The sequence below is a fragment of the Camelina sativa genome, chromosome 11, assembly GCF_030686135.1.
Source record: "Camelina sativa cultivar CO46 ecotype springtype chromosome 11, ASM3068613v1".
Classification (NCBI taxonomy): Eukaryota; Viridiplantae; Streptophyta; class Magnoliopsida; order Brassicales; family Brassicaceae; genus Camelina; species Camelina sativa.
Window position 1 is genome coordinate 30,843,074 of NC_141890.1, and position 19,711 is coordinate 30,862,784.

Consider the following 19,711-nt stretch of genomic DNA (forward strand, 5'->3'; position numbering starts at 1 on the left):
GAATTTTTTGTTATGATCAACATTTTGTTTATTTGCAGCTAATTTGTTTTTTAGTCAGTAATATTTAATCCTATACATGGACCCTTTGCCTTTCCCGAGAATTGAAGAAGAAGAAGTTGTGGATTGCAAATGAGACTGTTGCGCCACAAAGATGCTAACAAAATCACTTCTCATTAATGGTCACAAAGATATTCTCACCATCGTCGAAAATGAGAATTTCATGGTAATATGGAGCATAATATAGTACATGGAGGTGGTGCATTTGCGTATATAGAAGTCAAGAAAACCTGAAATCTGTTTAAGCCGGACCCTTCAAAGGTCTAAAAGGATTCTTGTTTAGTTTTGCATCAGGAAATTTCAAATTCGAAACTGCCACTACAAAATCTGGTCCAACTACACGTCTTCTAGTATGGATTCGGAACACCAATATTCCTTTATATGATGTTTTGGGCACACCATCATACACAATGGAAAATGACTTCCTCTGATGCTAACATAAATTCAATCATCTGTAATATACCATTCACTTCTAGTAAACTATCAAATTATGCTGCCGTCATGCGTTCAAAATCTGGTTGGTCTTAGCATGAGCATAATATTATACGACCTAGCATGAGGAGGACTAGATGCATCCTAGCTTAAATGCCAGAAGAGCCTAGCTTCATGAGACTAGATGCAGCCTGAAAGTGTAAAATAAGTCAGACAACCCCTTGAGTAAGTATTATATGGGATGTCCATCAAGTGCATCTTTAAATAATGTGAAAGAACATTTGAAAAGGGTTAAACTGTCAAATGAGATATTTATTTGTTCTGAAATTTCGGAATTTCCATTGGGTCAAAGAGTTTTCCATTCAACCAATAAAAACTCGAGAAGAGCGAAATTTAAGTCTAGACATTAAATTTTAAAGTCTTTCATTTCATAAAAAGAAAAAGGGTAAAGGAGTAAAAAGAAGTTTGTAAAAGAGTTTCGTTTGTTACCAAATCAAGCAAAGAAAAAAAAATTGAATGTTAAGCGCGTGTAACGCTTACTTGATATTGTTACCATTTTCTAATTTTTTTTGTGGAATTTTCATTAGTAAGAAAATTTGTTTTGTGGGTATTTTGTGATTTTTGTTCGTGTGTAAATTTATCAAAATCATGGCGAGGTCGCAGGATAAGCTTGATAAGATGCAACTCCGGCAAAATTACCGGAATTTATGGCACTCCGATCTAATGAGCACCGTCACGGCCGATACTCCATGTAATTTATCTCTCGCTATATTTGAATGTTTATCTTTATTTGGTTAAAGAATTGATCAAAATAATTCACGCTTTTTTGTTCTTTTCTTAATATGGTTTCTGCAGATTGTTGCTTCTCGTGTTTTTGGTAAGTGTTCATCACTCTCAATTTCATTAATAAACTCTTGATTGTGGCTCTGTTGAATATAGAACTAGAAATAGAATTTTCACGAATCTGATCATAATCTTGAGTTTTTTTGTTTTCTTTAATATACAAGTGTATAAATACTAATCAACGTTGGTTTGAAAATAAAAAATAAAAAAATAATACTAATCAACGTTGTTAATAGGAACGGATTTGGATATGCTAGTTGAAACCTCTAATATATACATAATTTCAAAATCAGTGAATTCTACAAAGATTTCGAACTCTAACATATATTTTCAAATGTGATAGGTTTCAACTTCTGTGATAGGTTTTATAATAAGCTTCTTGATGTTATTAAATGATCCAATTGTTACTCCTTGTAATAGATGAGAACCTTTGGTGATGGATACACAAATGTGTCTTGTCACTGTATAACCGTATGTCTTTGGTTCACATCTAAATCTGCTATTCATTCTGATTGTAGTGGACCTTGCGTTTCATACTTACTTCGGAAAAGAGCACTTTACAATGACATGTCAAGGTACTGAATTCTACTATCTTTAGAGACATGAACAATGAGATTTATTTCTTCTACTTCTCTTAAATAATGGTATTGCGTTTTTATTATGTTTTTGTGAAGGTACACTTGTTGTGGTGGTTACATGCCTTGTAGTGGTAAGTGTGGAGAACGCAAATGCCCTCAGTTTTGTCTTGCCACTGAGGTAATCCATCACCTGTTCCTTGTCCCTGGATAATGTTAACTGCGCTTTCATTGACAAAATAAAGCCCCTTAATGTTCATGTTGATGAACAAAATGAGATAACTTGTGATAGAATCTTTAGTTTCTTGTGATAGAATCTTTCACCTGAAATCTTGATTTGTTTTGGTTAAGATATCACTCTTTTAATGATCTTCAGGTGTGTCTCTGTTTTGGAAACTCGGTGGCCTCCACTCGTTTTATGCTGCAAGATGAATTCAACATCCATACAACAAAATGCGACAATTGCATAATTGTACTCCCTAGTTTTCCCTCTTTGTTTTCACTTTCCGGCGAATACATCTTTGTGTGTGCTAACGTTTTACCCTTGTACTTTCGTTGTTTTGCAGGGATTTATGTTCTGCCTCAACCAAATCGCTTGCATTTTCTCTCTTGTCGCTTGCATTGTTGGAAGTGATGAACTCTCTGAAGCTTCTCAGCTTCTTTCTTGCTTGGCGGATATGGTCTATTGCACGTATGTATATTGTATAATCCTTTCCTCTGTTTCCACATGTCGCTGAAACGGTTTGGCTACATCACAAAAGACATATGCCAAATGTTTATTATTGCTGATTGTGTACTCTGGTCTTGATTTTTGCAGGGTTTGTGCGTGTATGCAGGTACACTGATAGAGTTTTTTCACATTTATTTTATTTTTAGTATGCCAAAAACCAATCTCTTTTGTTTGCTTGCAGACACAACACAAGATTGAGATGGACAAAAGAGATGGTTTGATTAGTTCTCAACCAATGTCAGTGCCACCGGCTCAGCAAATGTCTCGCATTGATCAACCAGTCCCTCCCTATGCCGGTTACCCTCCAGCCACTGGTTATCCCCAGCATTATTATCCACAGCCTGGCCATGGTTACCCACTTGCTCCAGGGTATCCACCTCCTGGACCGGGCTATCCACCTCCTGGTCATGGTTACCCTCCTGCTCCAGGCTATCCACATCCTGGACCAGGCTATCCACCATCACCGGGTTATCCGCCAGCACCGGGATATCCCTCAAAGCAGGAACCATAACCGATATCTCAATCATCTAATGGAGTTGTAACATGATCTAGACCGGTCTGCAGGAAGTTGACATTGTTGAGTTATCAATTTATCATCATCTTTGGTATGTTGTGATTACTTTGCAAGTATAATATCCGGTTTGTTGTCTCATCGATTTTCGATTTTTCTCTTATCAGATGAACCACTAACTCTATAAACCCATATATGTTAGATGTGGACTTGGTGATTTAGTGTATGATTATCCATGTTTAAATTTATACGTTCCGGTAATGATTCTCTGTTTTAAAGATTTGTTGGTCTACCAAACCGGTTTAGGTATTACCGATTGACAACTTGTATAAACAAGGGTACGTTCCACCGTGGATCCATTGGAGGATGTGAGCTTTTGATTAGGAGATTTAAATATATGATAATTCGTGACACTAAAATTATAGCTATTAGTGCTAATTATTCGAGCATCCTTTTTCTTGCCTTTAGCCTTTCTAGTCAAAGAGGGTCAATCCCACCATCTAATCGCTCATTTTGCCTTTAAATGACTCAAAGTTGCAAAGTAATCGTCAATGTTAAATCAGTATTCTTATTAGACTTTCTCTAAATAGTAACGTGTCTACCGAACAATACTTTTTTCTTCTACAATTTTTTTCCAAAATACTTAGTCATCAACTTCGTACAACTAAACTAAAACTCTCGTTGAATATATATAATAAATTCATGTTTTGTTATATTAAACCGACCTACAGATTTTAAAAAATAGTATGAGTCTTGTAGATTTTTTTCTGATATTTCAAGAAATTTTTATTATATATCAACAAAATATTAATTAGTGTTACTCAGTAATCTCTAAGAAAAAGAAGTCATTACAAAACTTAGCGTTACAAGTTACAGTTAAGTAACATTTTTTTTTCGTTCACATAATTTATCGTTTGGTTTCACCATTCTTCTCCTTCTTGCAATTATATAGTTCTACTATATATCTTTGTCTATAAATATGGAGTAGTATCATTTATCAATAGAAGCAAGCAATTATCACTTCTTGAAAAAGGTCTTTGTTACTTTGATGGTGTAATAGTAACGGAAAGCTTAAAATGATTAGGAGCGTGTGGGGCTTTTCCCTAATTGGGGTTTGATTGAAAAACTAAGGACCCAAAGCTGCGCAGACAATCCTACGAACGCCACTTGGCAACAGCTGAGCATATTCCACTTAAGGAGAAGCCTTCTTTGCTTAACGTCTGGAGCTCTCTGTGTGGACTCTCCATTTCTAATTCGTTGAGAGTTGAGACTAGTGTGTACGCTTACAAAAATATATCGTATATAAAAATATCTTATAAATTATATATCTAATCACACCTAATTTGCATCATGAAAGGATCAGAAAACTACGGTAAACCATGAGTTTGTCTTTTCAAAATATTTTAACGCTAAAATAAAATAAAAACCATGTTACTAATCTTAACAATGAAGTCCTAGAGAACGAATAAGATGGTTGGATTATGGGCTGAGCTGAGAGAATCAGTACAATGGTTTAATGTGCTTGTTGTTTGTGAACTGAGAACAGAGGATTCTCTAGTAGTCATCATCAAGATGTGTTCGGCGAATGCTTCGTGGCAGCATGAATGTCCCGTCTGTATGAAATAAATCATACATAACCATGTATGTAGCCCATATTTTTACGGTATATCTGTATCCACATTTTGTAACCATGTACGAGTAATTTAAATGGTCACAGGCGAAGACCTCAACGCAAAGAAAGTTCTATTGTGCACTTGGTCATTATGTATGTAAGTTTCTCAAAAGAAAAAACCTGGTCATGACAAAACCTGGTCATGATCATTATATATTTTAAAAGAAAAGAACACTGAAGAATTTTAATATGATAAAGACTTTAAACGTAATTTCTGTTTAAAATAGTTAAAATGGGTCGTGGCAATGATTTTAAGGCTATCCAAATACTCTGGTTCAGTACTGAACATGATCTTTATCACAATAAAACTGTAAGAACCATTTTTGAATTAAGAGTACTAAAATCCCTTATTAATAAATATCAGGTCAACAAGGCTCCAAAGAAAGGTCAGACTAAAAGTATCACTATTTTGTCAACTTGTGATAAATTATCATTTCCTCCCTCCAAAGTTGGAGTTAAAATATAAAATAAAAAGTCTATAAATAGTAAAAACTAAACTTTTCATTTCCTTTTTTTTTTTTCTTTTCCTCAGTGGATAATACATATTTCCTTCTTCTAATTTACTTGGCACCACCTATAATTATAGATTTACATACATATCAACCACTCAATTAACCCAACTAAAGATTTTAAATCAAGAACGACAAAAAAATTACAAAAGATTCTCATTAATTTGTAGAAAAAATAAAATAAAATAAAGAAAAAAAGATTCTAAGTTGATTCTGAGAGAAGTTCAGATTAAGACCAAACACGTTGGTTAAAAGCAACCTGTAACTCCTCAGGAATAAACGCCGTTCTACAAAGCGGACACGTCATCTGATTATAACCCATCATCCAACGGTCCAAACAGCTCCGATGAAATATGTGTTGGCAGTTCGTCAGCCGTCGGATCTCGTCCTCGTTCTCGAACTCGTGGATACACACGGCGCAGCAGTCGGATCCGGATCCGAATCCGGGTCGGTTTAGCTCCGAGAATCTGATAACCGGTAAGATTTCCCCGGCTAGCCTCGCCGCTACTGGGAAAAAATACGAGCTTTCTTGGTGATGATGCACCGCCGCCGTGGAAATATACGGTGGTTCCGGCCAAGATGATGAAGATGAAACCGTGTCGGATTCGAGGAAGTCGGGTAGACCCAATATCTGGAAACCTGTGTCTATGAGTGTTCGGATTAAGCCTAAAAGAGAGAGTAAGTGAAGGAAGATTCTTGGTAGGAGGAGCTCAGTGTAGCCCACCGGGTAACCCATGGCTTCGCCGTTAGAGAGAGAAAGCTAAAGATGTAGAGAGAGATAGAGAGCGTTTAGAAAACAAAGGTAGAGAAGAGTGGGATATATATATACACGTGGGTCAGTGACATATGCTTTCTATTTTTTTTAATTATGTTTTTCATAACACACACTTACATAAATTAATTAGTAACTACTACTACTAATTATAGGTTTTTCATTATTAAATAAATTTCAAATAATGCAAATGCCGTCGTGTATCATCACTTGGTCGCTTGAGTTTCGTTATCTTCACAGCAAAATTATTTTCAGGTACCAAATCTAAATATGTTTTTTTAGATAACGTTTAATTTTTAACTCAAATTGTTAGAGTTGGGCAGACCAGTTAAAGAACTTAACCTCCTTTCTTTTTTTCCTAAAGAAGTATTTATCTTTGTTTATATGCCAAACTAATCATACTCGTCACAAAATCAAACTAACAAAAACATTTGGAGGAAAAAGGAAAGAAAATGATAAAAGGCATAAAACTACAGGAAATTGTACAGAAGAAAACATGAAGGTGGGGACAAAATGGATTTGAATGGTTTTATTGACAAAAGAAAAAGAGAGATTTAAATGGTTTCAGATGGTTCCACGAATCAAAGTTACAGTAGCATAAAATTTGGAATATTATCAGAAGAAAACATAACAAAAAAAAGATGGAGCCGACAACAGTTTTGTTCTTAGGCTTCATTTTAGTGCAATTTCAACATCATATTTTGTCTTTGTCCCTCGTATTTTATACAACTACAATACCAACTTATATGTGCATATATTGGATTTACACATGTCTAAATAAATTAGCGACTATACAAGAATTTGGATTATGAATGGTGGTATTCAAATTTTCCTTAATATAGAAAATTAATGTTTTTACACACTTATTGGTGTATCTATGTGCAGCCGCACACGACATAGAAATGTGAGGTGAAGACAGATGGTTCGGTCATCTCAATTCCAATTCTACGTCTAATCATCTATTGATTTGACTATTTTTTTTTTTTAATTTCACCAACGCTTTTCACAGAGAAAGGTTTGGAGTTTCTTTTTAGTGTGGTGAGGAAGCCTATTCGTCTGCATCCGAAGACTGAATCCTGTGCTAACTTTGATGAAGCACAAATGTTGGTTGAAGCGGATTTAACTAGAGAACTACCAAACGAATATGTTTTCATGGGAGAGGAGGAAGGTGAGTTGGAATCAACGGTTCAATATTCTTACCCTTGGTTACCTCCAAGATGTACTGGTTACAGTAAATGGGGCATCTAAACTCGACTTGTCTTGTTACTGCACCGATCACTGATACTACGCCCTCAAAGGGAGTTGCAGAGGGTGTCACAGTCCCAGTGACAACCACATCTTTGACAGAGGAAGTGGTTGCACCAATACTTTTGTCAACAACAATATCAAACACAATTGGGGAGACGGCTAAGGGTGTTGAAGAGAAGGATCATGCGGGTTGGATAACGCCTCGTACTAGTTTGAGTCCAGGAAAGAAACTGGTAGGTTTAACGAATACTCTAGTAACTACTTCTTCTAACACTTTTGCGGTATTGGAGGAAACTGAGGAACTAGAGGACACAAACAAAACATGGGAAACAGGGGAAACAGAGGTGACAGAGGAGGGTCAGGGATTTGAACGGGAGAGAGACAAAGAGAAGATTTCTGATCGGTCTCGGCCGGTTGAGGAGTCTGTAGAATTTTCTGTGCATTCGGAACAAGAGAACAGGGCTCTGGATAGAGCTAGTGAGTCCTTGTTACGTCCCTCTCTACCGCGGGAATCAAAAACAGCTCATAAGGTGATTCATCAAAGATCAGAGAAAGAGAAACACTCATAAATCAAACTAAAATGTCTATGTTCTTTTGGAATTTGTGCGGTCTAAATAAATCTACAAAGCATTCCGTAATCAAAAAATGGGTGGAAGATGGTAAGTTTCAGTTTGGATGTTTGTTGGAGACTAGAGTGAAAGAAGGAAAAGTACTACGGCTTGGGAAGAAGGTGTTCAAAGATTGGTCTTTATTAACTAATTATGAGCATAACCACCTGGGACGTATTTGGGTTGTTTGGAGGGGTAATGTGAGGCTTACTCCATTTTACAAAAGCAGTCAGATCATAACGTGTTCTGTCAAACTTGAAGAACAGGAGGATGAGTTTTTTTGCACTTTTGTTTACGCGGCTAACAGTGTCGAGGGAAGAAAGGAGTTGTGGACAGACTTGAGAGCACACCATGCTTCTCCAATTGTTCGTAACAGACCTTGGATGGTTCTGGGAGATTTTAATGTGACACTGGAGCTAGATGAGCATTCTGGGGTGGACACTAGACCTGCTCTCTTTCCGGGGATGCAAGACTTTCGATTAGTGGTAAATGATTGTCGTCTCAAGGACTTGGCTTACCAGGGTCCCTTGTTTACATGGAGTAATAAACAAGATGGAAACTTGATCTCCAAGAAACTGGATAGAGTTTTAGTAAATGCTAACTGGTCCTCTTCGTTTCTACAATCATACAGTGTGTTTGAAGCTGGTGGAATATCTGATCATCTACGATGCAGGATTCTTCTGAGTAGGGTAGTAGACACAAGTATTGCACGACGACCTTTTAAGTTCGTGAATAGTATTGTTGAGATGGAGGAGTTTAAGCCTCTTATACAAGATTTCTGGGATGACACGGAGAGGATTTATTTGTCAACTTCATCTCTTTACCGGTTTTCAAAAAAACTGAAGCTTTTAAAGCCGCGTATTCGAAGTTTGGCAAAGATGAAGATGAGTAATCTGTCTAAAAGGACTAAGGAAGCATTCGAGGAGTTGTGTCGGAAGCAAGTGGCTAATTTATCTTCCCCATCTGCACTTGCTATGGAGCAGGAGAAAGAAGCTTACGCGCGATGGGACCATGTCTCTGCACTTGAGGAGAAATTTTTAAAACAGAGATCAAAGTTGCATTGGCTCCAAGTGGGGGATAGAAACAATAAGGCTTTTTATAGAGCTGTGGCTACTCGGGAGGCTGTGAATACAATGAGGGAGATTGTAGCTCAAGATGGGCGTCTATTAAAGTCCACAAAGGACATTAAAGTAGAGGCGGAGACTTTCTTTCAATCTTTTCTGCAATCTATTCCTGCTGACTATGAGGGGATGTCAGTGGATTGTCTTGCAGATCTGTTGACATTTCGTTGTTCAGAGGAAGACAGTCGCTAGCTCACAAGGGTGGTCACGGGGGAGGAGATCAAAAATATATTGTTTGCAATGCCAAGTGATAAGTCGCCTGGTCAAAATGGCTATACCGCTGAATTCTATAAAGCAGCTTGGGATACTATTAGTTCAGAGTTTGTTGTTGCGGTCCAGTCTTTTTTTGCTAAAGGTTTTTTTCCTGAAGGGACTTAACTCCACGTTACTAGCACTAATACCGAAGAAAAAGGATGCCAAGGAGATGCGAGATTATAGACCGATCTCATGTTGTAATGTTCTTTACAAAGTTATCTCGAAGGTGATTGCTAACAGACTCAAACGTATTTTGCCTAAATTTATTGCCGGGAACCAATCAGCGTTTGTGGCGGATAGATTGCTCATTGAAAACATTCTTCTTGCAACAGAGCTGGTAAAGGACTATCCCAAAGATAATATCCCCACTAGGTGTACGATGAAAGTGGATATCTCAAAAGCTTTTGACTCAGTCCAGTGGTTTTTCCTGTTTCATGTTTTAAGTGCTCTGCAATTCCCTCCTGTTTTTATCCATTGGATCTTGCTATGCGTCACTACAACTTCTTTCTCGGTTCAGGTGAACGGAGAACTCGCAGGTTATTTTCGCAGTGCTCGGGGACTGCGTCAAGGCTGCTCGCTCTCACCCTACCTGTTTGTCATTTGTATGGATGTTCTATCTAAGATGTTAGACAAAGCTGCTGTCTACAGGACATCGGGTACCACCCGCGTTGTAAGAACCTCTGTTTAACACACCTCTGCTTTGCAGACGACCTCATGATATTATCGGATGGGAAACTCAGATCAGTTGATGGTATAGTCCAGGTGTTGAATCTCTTTGCTAAGCGGTCCGGCCTAATGATTAGTATGGAGAAAACGAATTTGTATCTTGGTGGGGTTTCACCGGACAACAGGGAAATCTTGGGCAATCGGTATAGTTTTGGCTTGGGACAGCTCCCTGTTCGATATCTTGGACTCCCATTGCTCTCTCGAAGACTCACTCCAGCGGATCTTACCCCTTTATTTGACCAAGTTCGAAACAGAGTAAAAACGTGGACGGTATGCACCCTCTCTTTTGCAGGTCGTCTTGATCTCATATGTTCGGTGTGTGGAGCACAGCAAGTTTCTAAATGAGTGCATTTAGGCTTCCTCGGGAAAGTCTTCGAGAGCTAAATAGTATCTTTTCTGCTTTCTTATGGTCAGGTCCGGATCTGAATACAAAAAAGGCAAAGTTATCCTGATCTGATGTGTGTAAACCCAGTGTGTGAAGGGGGTTTAGGTTTGAGATCTTTGGAAAAGACAAACGATGTTAGTTGTTTAAAGTTGATATGGCGGTTTGTCTCTGGCGGAACGTCGTTATGGGTCCAATGGTCTCAAATGAATTTATTTAAGGAAGGCTGTTTCTGGTCGGTAAAACCTGTATCACTCTCGGCCTCCTGGATGTGGAAATGTTTGTTGAAGTATAGAGACTTGGCGAAAACTTTTGTTAAGGTGGAGGTAAAAAAATGGGGCTCTCACTTCGTTCTGGTATGATAACTGGTCGGATCAAGGGTATCTGTTAGATAAAGTTGGACCAAGAGGCATGATTGATTTGGGGATAAGAGAACATATGACTCTCCATGATGCATGGCATAGTAGAAGGCGACGGGTTCACCGTATGGGGATGTACAATGACATCGAAGATGCTCTGCATCAAGCGTATCATACTAGAATCCTTTCTCAGTCAGATCATGTCTTATGGTGAGGTAAAGGTGATGCTTACAAAGCTACGTTTTCTACTAGGGACACCTGGAACCATATACGAACCACTTTAAACCTTGTTGCTTGGCATAAGGGTGTTTGGTTTGCTCATGCAACACCAAAATATTCTTTTTGCACTTGGCTTGCAGCACACAACCGTCTATCGACAGGGGATCGGATGATCACTTGGGGTAATGGTTGTAATGGGGGCTGTGTGTTTTGCTCTATTCAGGTGGAGACGAGAGACCACTTGTTTTTCTCTTGTCCATATTCTGCTGCAGTTTGGTCAGGTATCGCCCAACCTCTATATAAGACTCGCTTCAACACCTCCTGGTTGCCGCTACTTGATTTTATCTCCGGAACTCCAACTGATCGGGTGTATGGCTATTTAATCCGATACACTTTCCAACTTACTGTTTACTCTGTTTGGCGGAAAAGAAACGCCCGGCAACACGGGGAGGCTCCGACGTCAGAGCAAACTCTTATTGATTGGCTCGACAAGCAAATTAGAGCTCAGCTGCTAGTTGTTGAAAGAATGGGCGATCGACGATATGTTGGGGTCTTCAGTCATGGCTGGCTACAAGATACTAATGTGATAGTTTATACTATGATAAGACTGGTTATTTGGCTCTAATCAAATATTATTTCAAATCAAGCCGATGTAAAACGATTTTTTTTCTTTTGAATACAATTTAACATTTATTCAAAATAAAATAAAAATAAAATAAAAATAAAAAATAAAAAATAAAAAATAAAGGTGGTGATTTGGAAACGATAATACAACGACAACATCATCAGTCATTACAATAGACAACAGTGTCACTAAAGAGTAAATACAAGTACAACTAGATTAAAAATAACATGGAAAATAGTACTTCCTGCTTCCTAGCTTTAATAAATGTAGATTAAGTTTTTTACTTCTTGTTAAGTAGATGCAAATACAGTACTCTCTCCACTTTATATTACTTGTCCTTATAGTCAATTTCACACATATTAAAAAAATAACTAATTTTTCTATTTTACTTTTTATTAATACATTATTTTATTTAATATAAATAAATAAGAAGCTAAAAATTAAAATTAAACTGAAAATTTGATTCGTAAAGTTGCCTCGTAAATATAAAACGACAAATAATATGAAATAAAAAAATTAAGTGCAGAACAAAATCTAAAAATAAACGGAGAGAGTATAAGTTTTGTTCTTAAGCTGGATGATTAAGAAATGAAAATTTACTGTATCTATTAGAATCACTTCTTGATAGAACAGTAATGTTACTTCGTATTCAATTCATTACTTTCTCTAAAAAACAACAACTTGTTTCTATTACTGTTTAATGAGACCATAATATTAAAGAGCTACTAAAGAGAGAAAGAGAGTGGTAGTCAAGTCATATGGGGACCTGAATAAAATGTCTGAAAGTGCCAAAGCAGCACAGACCCACACTCTCTCCATCTCTCTTCCTCCAACATTTCACATTCCCACATTTACACTCGCTTGTATCTATATGCACATTTACTTACATCTATATCATATCATATCATATAAGTATGTAATCAAATAATCAATACATATAAAAATATGAGCTTAATAGCGAATGCTGTAATCAGTAAGCTCCTAGAGTAACTAGACAAGTGAGGGGTGGATAGGAATAATTTGAATTTCTTTTAAAAATTATTAAGTTTAATAAAATAATCAAATATTGTGAGCTTTTAGAAAATAAATCAACAGTTCAAAAAGTAGACTATGTAACAAATTAATTAATAAAAAAAGAAGTCAGCTTTTTTTAGTATAAGTCAACAAAGAAAAAATATAAATCAGCAGGAATAAAATATAAGTCGATAGTTCAAAAAGTCAACCATATTAATAAAAATATAAATCAGCAGGAATAAAATATAATTCGATAGTTCAAAAAGTCAAACATATTAATAAAAATATAAATCAGCAGGAATAAAATATAAGTCGATAGTTCAAAAAGTCAAACATATTAATAAGTCAACGTAAAATGAAATAAGTCTACTAAGACCAAATAAATCGACAAGAACAAAATATAAGTCAACAAAGAAAAAAAATAAGTCAACATCATCAAAAGTCAACTATGTAAAAAAAATAATCAAAAAAAAAGACGAGAATTTTAAAATAAATCGATGGAAAAATAATAGTCGACAAAAATTAAACTTAATTCAACCATTCAAAATATTGGCCTTCTTAATAAATCAATGTAAAATGTAATAAGTCAACAATGAACAAACAAATAAACAGAAAAAAATATATATATATATATATATAAATTGATGAACAAAAAAAAAATTCAACAGTTAAAAAAATTGACTATGTTATAAATCCACCGGCCATAGCATTAGTCAATTGTTTAAATATAAGTCGATGATAAAGATAATTAGGTCAACATAAGTAAAAAAACAAAACGATTGTTCAAAAAGTCGACATTATAAATAAATTAAAATTAATTAAAATAAGTCTAAAACATTGATATATATATATATATATATATTACAAATTATACAATCTTGAATTATTTATTTTAAATAAATTTAAATCTAAATAATATCAACAAAAATATTTAAATTCTTTTTCTTTATTCAAAATTTTAAGGTCAAAAATTGATTCATGTAATAATTATTTAAAATACAATAAATATACTTTTGTTATAATTAATATTTATTAATAATTTATTCCAAATTTCACAATTTTAAAAAGTAATTTATTTTTAAATTTGAATTATTTAAAATTTTAAATTTAGTTTATATTGTTTTATTATTTTTATTTAATTGTTAAAATAACTTTTAATAAAAAGGATATATCTGTCCATTTTAATTTCAAAATGTGTAGTTTTCAAATAAATATAATATTGAGTGTAATTTTCAAATTTTTATAAAAATTTAGTATATTCTTAAAAATCTCCCTAAATCTTTTTATAATCAGGATAATAGCCATCTATTTGAATATATTTTTATGTTAAATATCTATTTAAATATTTTAGATATTCTTCAACTTTTTTTTTACTTTCTCTGTCTCTTTAATTCATGTGTTTTTTTTTGAGTTATTTGTTTATAAACAATAAAGACTGAAGCAGTAATCGTTTACGTAAAATTGATTAATCAACTACGAAGCAACCGATGATTGTACCACAAAAAAACAACAACATCATTTTAAATCTTTATACATATCACGAAGTTCGGCAGTTTTTATACATCAACGAATCATTAGGTTTTATTTGAATAATACATCTAATCGGGTCGGGGGAAAAATATGTGTTTATTTTTTTCTGTTTTTTTGTTGTTGTTGTTGTAAATGAATATATATATATATATATATATGATGCACTTATATCAGTGGAAATTAAATTTATTCATGGTTTATTTATATTCTCCCTTCTATCGAAAAGCATGCTCATATAACTAGGATTTAATAGAATTATTCCTATATGCTGATTAGCGTAAGCAGATTAAGGTTAAACACAAAACATGTAAGTTTGTAATTAAATTTTACGTATTTCAATCCATCCAGAAACAATGAGACATAATGGCAGAGAGTCATAAATATATACTCACCCATATAATTAAGTAGATAGTACATAAAACGAAAAACAAAAATTGGATGATATACAAACAAAGAGATCGCATGCCAATGTCTAATGTATGTCACAATAACTGGCAGATTTTGGTAATATTAGAGACATTAACAGGAAGACCAGCTCAATCCAACTAAGGCTTCATAGAGTAAAGAAAGACTCGTTTGTAAAGTTTGAATAATTGTGCCAATTATACACCATCCGTATTTGCACACACACTAACACAGTAACACGTATTCAAAATATACTAATTTAATTCGGTGCACTGTATAATTTGTACGTATGTGCGTAATAAAATACGAAATTGTACAATTGTATTGTACAAACCAATAGTATATAAACATCTCCACACGTAGAATCATCTTTTTAATTACATAACAAAATGTATTCGATATTCGCATAGTAACAACCTGATTTAAATGACGAAAAGCGTCCCGAATTGTCTGGAAATAATTTAGGAAATTAGTGTGTGAAATAAGTCGAGAACTCTTTTGTCTAAAAAATGATTATAGTAATAACTCAAATATATATTTGCTTGATCAAGAAGTACGAAGACAGCACTAGCTAGCCTACTAGGATACTACTATAACTGAACCTGATAATCTAATTTTGCCCTACACTTTTTTTCCTTGTCCGAAATATTATTTATTACTAAAAGCTAGATTCCCCCGATGTTGCGGGGGAAATATTTTAGAAAAAAAAATTAAATTTTAAAATTATACATTATGGAATTATTTGAATGTAATAGAATAGTTTAAATACATAAACTGTTATTAAAAACACAATCATCAAAATGAAAACTTATAACAAAAAATATTATGTAGAATAGATGTAACTTTGCAAAACATATTATTTAAAGTATTATAAATATAAGATATTTTTATGAAGAATTATGGTAAAAAGCTAAAATAAAATAAAAAATCATTATGAAAAAGTAATCATTACTGAAAATATTGAACTAATGGTTATAATGAGTAATGTAATTTTCTATTAAAGAACTATAATTAAAAATATATTTAATAATGAGTGAAACAGTATCAACAAAAAAATTAAAATTAAAATACACAACTCTTAAGAACAAAATAAAATAAAACAAAATAAAATAAATTTTAAATATTAAAATAGTTTTTAACAAAAAGTTACGTTTAATAGACACAACTGTAAATTCTATATTAAGTTTATCAAATTTCTATATTACTATAATCATTTCTAAAATTTTAGTTAGATTATAGAATAACGTTAAACATTAGATATTAATATTCAAATTATTTAGATTTAACATAAAATAAAAAATTTGTTTCAACGAACATTGATTTGTAAGTTATTGATGAAGAGACAAATATATAGAGAGTTCAAAACATATGACTATTTAAATAGACACACTTATTAGAATGAAAAATTGTGATAAAAAATATGAATAAAATATAGTGAAAAGACACAATTCTACAATGAACAAATACAACTGTTTGAGTTTTTTAAAAGAACAAATAAAACAAATTTTTTTACAAAAAAGTACTACGAAAAGTCGCAACTGTTGTTCTCATTTATTCAGATTGTTATTATATTTTTTAAACGGAAAGTTAAGATAATTAGACACAACTGTAAATTCAATATTAAGTTGTATTTTTCTCTATTGCTATAATCATTTCTAAAATTTTAGCTATATTATAGAATATATTCAGTTATCTAGATTCAACATAAAATGAAAAATTTGTTTCAACGAACTTGTTAGTTAGTGATGAAGAGACAAATATAAAGAGAGTTCAGAAAGCATGACTATTTAAATAGACACACCTATTAGAACAAAAAGTTGTGATGAAAAAATATAAATAAAATATAGTGAAAAGACACAACTCTACAATGAATAGATACAACCGTTTGAATTAAAAAAAAACAAAGAAAAACATTTTATTACGAAAAGGTACTACGAAAAATCGCAACTGTTGTGTCTGCACTTGATTATACTTACAAACTCATAAAAAGACATCTTTATTACCATATTCAAAAGTCAAATCCAAAAGCTCATTATATAATCCATCTAACTTTTGGAAAAAGACTCTAGGTATAAAATTAACTAAAAGTTGTAAATTATATTCATCATTCCAAATTTTTTTTGTGAAATTAAGAATTGGAGGAATCTCTTTACTTTTAAAAGAATGAATGCTAGAGAATAATTTAGAGAGATATAAAAACTGCTGGGGCATAATTTTATCATCATAAATAAATAAATATAATTTATTTAGTCACGCATATTTTGCTGGATAAAATCAGCGTAGATAAGAGTTTATCTTATAAAAGGAAAATCTTCCTGATTGGTTCAATGAACCGAGTTCTCGCGACTGACTCTGTCAAGAGACCGAGAATCTCGTGACTGACTCTATCACGAGATCGAGAATCTCGCGACTAACTTCGTCGATGGACCGAAAGTCACGTGACTAGATCTGTTAAGAGACCAAGAGTCTAACGACTAACTTTACTAATAGGCCAAGAGTCCCGTGACCGACCCTATCATAGATAGAGTCGGCAAGCCCAAGACAAATCCTAAGGGATTAGGGCAAAGGAGTCTCTATATAAGGAGAGCGGCCTCCACAAGAGACGGGGGATCGAGAGCAACAAATCAAGAGACCTAAAACACAAGACACACGACTCAACTCTAGAACGCGGCTAGGGTTTATAGATTGATTCGATGTGCCTTGAATTCTTGTATTTGAGCTCGAGACTTTGATCAATAAAAACAACTATTCAACATCTGTTTCTTGTTTCCATAGTCTTTAAATGAATCGATTATTTTTGCCCAAACAGTTGGCGCTAGAAGGAGGGTCCTAGAGTAATCTACGTGAGATGACAAGAAACGGAAGTGACACGACCAATGTCGAAGCGACTGTCGCCGCTCAGCTGGAAGCCCTGACTGCCAGGATGACGAAGCGCGTCCTAGACGGTGTGAAGTAAGACTTCGACTTAAATAGATCTACGAAGTTACCTTGGTTTTAATGGATTTTAAGAATACGATGCTAAAGATGTTTCAAGGTAAGACTTCGGTTTGTATTTTAACGAAGTTAAACCTCGGGTTTTTTTTTTATTATTACGAAGTGAGACTTCGGTTTTTGAATTGTACAAAGTAGGACTTCAGTTTTAAAGATTATACAAAGCGGACTTCAGTTTAGAGATTATACGGGACATAACTTTGTTCTTGTCGCTACGAAGTGAAACTTCGGTTCTTTGGAAAAAGTTTACGGAGTGAGACTTCGGTTTTTTAGTAAAAGTTTACGAAGTGAGACTTCGGTTTTTAGTAAAAGTTTACGAAGTGAGACTTCGGTTTAAATGAATTTCACGAAGTAAGATTTCGGTTTTGAGAGAGTGAGACATAGGTTCTACAACGCAGAACGGGCTGCCTACATACCTTTTCCGAGGATCAAGCCAGTCGTAGTTCGATACAGAGTTAAGATCGAACTAATTATAAAAGCGTTTCAGGTGTAAAGAATTCCAGGACCTCGGTACGGGTTTCCCATCTGAATCTTCCAGCCGATAGACGGCATTTTGAACTTAGCATGTGATGTTGTACGGACCTTCCCAATTGATTCCTAGTTTTCCTGCGTTGTCCTCCTCGGTGCTCTCATAGACCTTCCGAAGTACTAGATCGCCGACTGCCAAAGGCCTACCTCGGACCTTGGAGTTATAATAGCGGGCTACAGCGTTTTGATAGTTCTGCATTCGAATCGAGGCCTGGTCCCGTCGTTCGTTTATGACGTCGAGAGTGTCTTGTAGGAATTCTTCATTTTCTGCGGGCCGAGATGGATTTAATGTGGTACGGACTCCGGGTACCTCTATGTAAGCTGGGACTATGGCATCAACCCCATAGACCAAGGAAAAAAGCGGTTCGTTGGTGTCCCGGCGGGGTGTGGTTCGGATTGCCCAGAGTACACCTTGCAACTTGTCCGGCCAATGTCCTTTGCGAGAGTCTAGCCATTTCTTTAAATTGGCCATAATGACCTTATTCATTGCTTCAGCTTGCCCATTCCCTTGCGGATAGCGAGGAGTTGACTTGCTAAGCCGTATTTTTCAATTCGCTCAAAAACGTTCGAATTGCGAGGAGATAAATTGCGGACCATTATCTGTGACGATCTCGTACGGCACGCCGTATCGATAGATTATGCTTTTCAACATGAACTGTTCTACTTGTTCACTCATCATAGCCGCATAGGCCGCTGTCTCCACCCACTTGGAGAAATAATCAGTAAGGATTAGCATGTACTGAACTCCTCCCGGTCCCCGATGTAAGGGACCAATAATATCCATAGACCACCTCATAAATAGATAAGGTGCGGACACGGAACACAGGAGCTCGGTAGGCTGATGAATTGTCAGAGCGTGTTTCTGATATTTCTCGCAAGTTCGGGAATATTGCTCGCAGTCGACGAGCATAGTAGGCTTGAAATATCCCTGTCTTTTGATCTTGAAGGCCAAAGTACGACCTCCGAAGTGGTTACCATTGGGTCCGTCGTGAACAGCTCGCATTAATGTTGCGGACTCTTTATCAGCGACGCATGTTAAATAGGGGCCAGCCATGCTTCGACGTAGGAGTCCCTTACCATAGATGCAATATCGAGCACTGATGATCTTAAGCTTTCTTGCAGCCCAATTATCTGCCGGGAGGTCGCCTTTTTCCAAATAAGCCCATATCGGACTTCGCGAGTTGCCTGCCCCCTGATTATCAGTGGTTGTATTGCCTAAAGGTTAATGGAGGACAATAGGTAGTTTACAGCTCGGTGAATGAAGCTGCTCCGGTGTGCGGACTGCAACGTCAGTTTCTGTTTCTTCAAGAGGCAGGGGAGTGGCTTCTGGTATTGTAGCGGGAGTTACTGGAGTCGCTCTGGATGAGGGAGTGCGAGCTGTCTCTTCTGCTTCTTTCTTATTCCTCATTGCCCAGGTCATGACGCTCAAGCTTTCCAAGCATATGCTCGGGTACTTGATGACTTCAGCTGGAATGACTCTTTCGATAGTGGGGTTTGAAGTTGAAGCTAACGAGGCTAACGCATCAGCTGCGGAGATCCCACTTCGAGGAATCTTTGTGACTTCGAAGTCGTCGAACTTCGCTGCTAGTTCACGAGCTG

The 19,711-nt window shown here is 35.3% G+C and overlaps 1 protein-coding gene and 2 pseudogenes across 3 annotated transcripts; 1 reads left to right on the forward strand and 2 right to left on the reverse strand.

Annotated features, from left to right (window-relative positions):
* The first annotated feature begins 965 nt into the window (after positions 1–965).
* On the forward strand, positions 966–3,046 carry LOC104728446 (uncharacterized; annotated as a pseudogene). The gene is made up of 8 exons (XR_015572785.1): positions 966–1,240; positions 1,345–1,366; positions 1,851–1,907; positions 2,007–2,088; positions 2,284–2,379; positions 2,474–2,598; positions 2,725–2,743; positions 2,819–3,046. The product of XR_015572785.1 is annotated as an uncharacterized LOC104728446 (transcript).
* Positions 3,047–5,303: 2,257 nt separating this feature from the next.
* LOC104724509 (brassinosteroid-responsive RING protein 1 pseudogene) lies at positions 5,304–6,109 on the reverse strand (annotated as a pseudogene). The gene has a single exon (XR_015570942.1). The product of XR_015570942.1 is annotated as a brassinosteroid-responsive RING protein 1 pseudogene (transcript).
* A 12,034-nt stretch (positions 6,110–18,143) lies between these two features.
* LOC147934644 (uncharacterized) lies at positions 18,144–18,599 on the reverse strand. The gene has a single exon (XM_087472718.1). It carries the CDS (start codon positions 18,597–18,599, stop codon positions 18,144–18,146), a length of 456 nt encoding a protein of 151 aa, XP_087328844.1.
* Positions 18,600–19,711: the final 1,112 nt, after the last annotated feature.

Coding starts and splice junctions, on each gene's coding strand:
- LOC147934644 (XM_087472718.1), bottom strand. CDS start 18,599: ATGAATAAGGTCATTATGGCCAATTTAAAGAAATGGCTAGACTCTCGC.